The sequence below is a fragment of the Ruditapes philippinarum genome, unplaced genomic scaffold (assembly GCF_026571515.1).
Source record: "Ruditapes philippinarum isolate M1 unplaced genomic scaffold, ASM2657151v2 ctg12363_1_1_1_1, whole genome shotgun sequence".
Taxonomy (NCBI): domain Eukaryota; kingdom Metazoa; phylum Mollusca; class Bivalvia; order Venerida; family Veneridae; genus Ruditapes; species Ruditapes philippinarum.
The window spans coordinates 1-4,528 of NW_026861547.1; the positions used below are offsets into that span (position 1 = coordinate 1).

The window sequence follows — 4,528 nt, forward strand, 5'->3', positions numbered from 1 at the left end:
AAAAAGAACCTGATTTGAATTTTTTTACTGTACACCGCCTGCGCTAAGCAAATCAGAAACAGAGGATCTAATGCCATATATGATTAAAAAAACTGGCACGGCCAATCTTCTGTGAACAAAATATGATAAACAAGATCAAAAAGGAAAGGCGGCGTTCAATGAACGCAACTCCTACACGATCCAGCAACAAGAACCAGTGGCAAGCCCATGATCCGCCATGTTATCCGTCAGTAGTTTGCACTTGACAGTACCGTCCATGAACATGCACAATCAGGCCAAGCCCGCAACATTTTCAATTTTGCCGTGTTGGACTTTCTTTAGGGATTCTTACTTTTTCTTTTGTTTTATTTACATGTATAAAGGACAAAAAGGACCATTATTGTATTAAGTTTGTAGGCTCTTGCGGGGTTAACATTTTAAAAGGTTCATCTAAAGAGTTAAGAAACATTAGTGTTATTCTTCGTGAAGGAATCTATCTCAAGAAAATACTTTAGAAAAAAAATCGTCAGCAATATTTTGTGGCTGAAAGGTGATTCAAAGCATTTTTGGAAATGTAATTTACAAATCAACAAGTTTGATGATACGGTGAGGTGTCCTTGCACTTTAATCGATTATATTCATACAACTATATACTGTATACAATGGAGTTGAGTGTATGTATATCTGTGTGTATACATATCTACTTATATATATAATAAACGGTGATAATATTTTTAAACTAAGAAAAGTAACAGAAAATATCCTAATACTTCATATCATTCCCAAAAAAATATTTTTTTTGATAGTGACTGAGGATTGCCTCGATCACTAATCTTTCTGCTGTAAAATTTTTTTCGTCAAAATGAATTTTAATTATATCGATTCGGGCGCCCTCGGTTGTTACTGTTCCGAGAAGTGGAGGAAATGGACAGCAGGCAGGCTGAAATTTGTGTGATTTGAAATTGGATTGGATTTATTTACATACGAAGGTGAGTCATTTATTTTTTTGCTGCACATTGATGCAAAAATGTTTAAATTTACTGTCTGTATATCTGTTTACTCAAAATATTGTTTTTGTAGTAAATTACGACGGTTTATATAGCGCTTCAAAATCGCTGCGCATTTTGCTAAAGGAACTTATGAAGAAGTCGATAAGACGTTGGAGTGTACGTATAGTATGAACGGAAACGTCTTATGTTATAGGACTATTGTTCATCGTAACAAGACTGCTTGTAAATGCAAATCTCATAGAACTGATTGCGTCTTTAACATGTGAAAGTGTTACACTGTATAGCCAATATGTAATAATAAATAATGTTTTGCACAAGCATAAACTTATTAACGTAAAGTTCTACATGACGACCAGAAAATTATTGCGTTTTTAGGAAGTCTCAATTAAGCATTATTTTCTGCATTCCTTTTGATATGACATTTCTTTTTTAGCAATCGGTTGCCTGTAATTCAATAAATTAGTGAAAGGTTTTGATTTTTGTCATATTTGAAACTACATTTCCATTAATGGCGAAATAATTTTATGATTCAGTTAATTATTATTCAAGTCTGCACGCTGAGAAATTTGAAGTGGACAATGTTCGTAAACGAGACGAAATTGAAAGAGACGCCATGAGACCTGATATATTGTTCCTCGTTGAAGAGATCACCAAGAACGAGAATTAATGGTTAAGACTCGGTATAAATCAAAGATATATTAATGTAATTTCTAGCATCTATGTTTAAATCATTTGTTTTCCTATTTATACTGTCTGCTTTAAAATCCCATACCATGATTCGTGTATCTGCAAAATGGTCAAAGAACAATTATAAGTCTTACGGGAGTTACGGGAGTTACGATGTTCTGATTTGAATAGCAAATTATTCTATGTCTTTTATTATTATTCAACATATTGTTGTTACATTCGAAAAAAACAAAAATATTTTAACTATACATAAGGCCATATTTGAAAATTGCCATTGGTTATGAAGTTATTTGATTTTGTTCCGTTACCTAGTTTGTTAATCATATGACTTGAAATTTTATAAAAAAAAATAACACGTTTTTTTTTTGTTTTTGTTTTTTTTTTTTTGTGGCGCCTTTATTGAATTCAATTGTTCTACACTGAAATTGTATATTTAACTGACAACAAGATCTCCGGAACAGGAACCGTGATGCGCAACTGTTACGTCTCCATGACAGTGAGTCACCTTTAGGGTGCATGAGTTACCTATAAAATAAACATTGATGTTAAGGTGTCAGATAGATGACGGCAACGTCTTTGTTGTTCTCAAAAATGCAATGAATCCCTAACTGGCGCTTGTTAGCTTTCGACATTTAATATATATAACATATAGATTGTACTTTACTGCGAATACGTATATTGTTTAAATTAACACTAAATTAAGTATGCATTTTCATCAACATTTACAGTTCAGCCACGAAAGAAAACTGCCTTATTGAATAACGGCATACATTATTGATTAGCTTGATATAATCGTCGATAAAAGTGGACACGACAAAAGATATCATATATAATCATGATAACACGACTTTGAAAACTTACTGTATGTTTTTCCGTCTGAACCACAAACAGGGTCGTAAACACGTATACAAGCTAGCTGGGGACAAATGCTGATGGCGTGTGAAGATCCACATCTGCCGTCACTAACATAGGTTATCGTACTGTCGTGACATGTGGCAGCATTCAGTTCACATCGATTTGCTGCAAGGTATATTAATTCTTATTTCATAAGCCAACATTTTAGATACACGAAAAAGATTCCCCAGCAATAAAAAATACAAAGACAGATTAGAAAATTTCCGACTTAATTTAATGACGACATTTGTTTCAAGTTATCTGGGTTATCTGGAAAAAAAAAACAACATCAACAACAAAAAACATCGCCTTAATGTTAGCAGATAACTGAATAGATAAACACAATATAGTCCGACCCCTAAAAGAAACTGGATTTTAATAACTAGTAGGTTTATCACATGGTTTTCTGAAGAACACAAAAATAACACAGAACACTAATATAATTATGAAATACACGTCTGAAAGTTTAAAATTCAATACATTGTATCTGATTCAAAATTCTTCTCAAAAGACTTTCGAATTGCTATTATCGCGTCTTGTTGACATAACTTCTCTGTATATTTTCTATATTTAAAGCTTCAGTTTTTATCATAACTATATATCAAATCCTTAGATTGCTGTATGTGTAAAAAATATTTGTGATATCTTACAAAAGGTCTTTCCGTTCGAGCCACATACCGGGGAGTAGACAGCAGGACAGATGTCCGCACACATGGCTCTCTTCTCTACAAGAGCAGCTCCCAAACATCCTGGTTGATAAATAAATTTTAAATAAATAATATAATATAATATTACAACTGTTATAATAAACAACAAACAAAGGAAGCAATTTTAGATGATTTAATGTTCCTAAGTTAAAAAACAGGCATCATTTTATAACGTTCACTGGCACACTTGAAACGTACTGTATAACTCGAAATATGAGTCTTTATTTCAGAGAGAATTGCTCTAAAACAGGAGATATGCAAAACCATTATACTATTTGATAATATCTAGTATCATACTAGAAACCACGAAATAACTATATGTATGTTGTTAGTAAATATTCAGATGCATGATGTTACATATTTATATAAAGCAGATGATTGAAGACATTTTTAATATATCATATAAATTTTCATACTTAATCACTTAAAATTTTATCAACGTTTTTTTCAATACATATAAAAATTTCCAAATGGTATTTGTTCTAATTGCTTATCAATGTTTGAAATACTTATGGCAAAAATATTTAATTCATGTAATAAAAAAAATCTTTTATATCTTTACTATACTGTATATGACAATGTTATGTTACTTTTCATTACTGCCAGTTTGTACGGCTATCATAAATCATTACTTATTCTATTATTTTTTAGATAATTGTTTGTAAATTATATATTTCCGCCACGCTAATCAAGCTAAAATATCTACAAAAAATGAAATATTGACAAACCTTGTAAAAAGCAGGCTAGAATAAGAAGTTTCATTCTTTTGTTGTTACGTGTCTTGTCTGGTGTAAAGTGAACTTTTATGATGTCTTATCATTCACATTGACCTGCATGTATAAGATTAATGTTGGAACTCCTTAATGTCAGCCGACTATTGTTACATAGTGAAGGCGAGATAAAAAAAACAGGTTGTGAGTACAATTTGTTGAAAAAATTACGATTTGATTGACCTTTGATCATGAGCTGTTGTATTTATTAAATGGACTATTCAAGTTAGCAGTTTTTGAACTATCAAGATGAAACTCAATGGTTTAACCATCAAGCATACAGTTTCGTATTTCGTGCAGTCACAGTCACGTATGTTATTCAACTGTGTACGTTTCGCTAGTAAATCGGTTCCGCAGGAGAACGGGACACCCTTTAACTAGCTAAATTTAGTATCTGAAATTATCATTTGTACAATAGAATTATAGTATTTCAAGTGAATTATAATACATTTACTAAAGCAAATCAACTACATTTAATCAG

General features: G+C 31.6%; 1 protein-coding gene across 1 annotated transcript; it reads right to left on the reverse strand.

Moving 5' to 3' along the window:
- Positions 1-2,044: 2,044 nt before the first annotated feature.
- LOC132716062 (four-domain proteases inhibitor-like) lies at positions 2,045-4,164 on the reverse strand. The gene is made up of 4 exons (XM_060699212.1): positions 4,006-4,164; positions 3,221-3,319; positions 2,538-2,696; positions 2,045-2,201 (listed from the first exon to the last, which is right to left on the reverse strand). The coding sequence occupies exons 1-4, from the start codon at positions 4,037-4,039 to the stop codon at positions 2,110-2,112; spliced, it is 384 nt and encodes a 127-aa protein (XP_060555195.1). The 5' UTR covers positions 4,040-4,164; the 3' UTR covers positions 2,045-2,109.
- Between the last annotated feature and the right edge of the window lie 364 nt (positions 4,165-4,528).

Excerpts from the sequence above, each read along its gene's own strand:
- LOC132716062 (XM_060699212.1), bottom strand. The coding sequence starts at position 4,039 with ATGAAACTTCTTATTCTAGCCTGCTTTTTACAAG. Across the intron at positions 3,320-4,005 it reads TCTAGCCTGCTTTTTACAAG|GATGTTTGGGAGCTGCTCTT; the intron begins GTTTGTCAATAT and ends TTTATCAACCAG. Across the intron at positions 2,697-3,220 it reads CTCGAACGGAAAGACCTTTT|CAAATCGATGTGAACTGAAT; the intron begins GTAAGATATCAC and ends TATACCTTGCAG.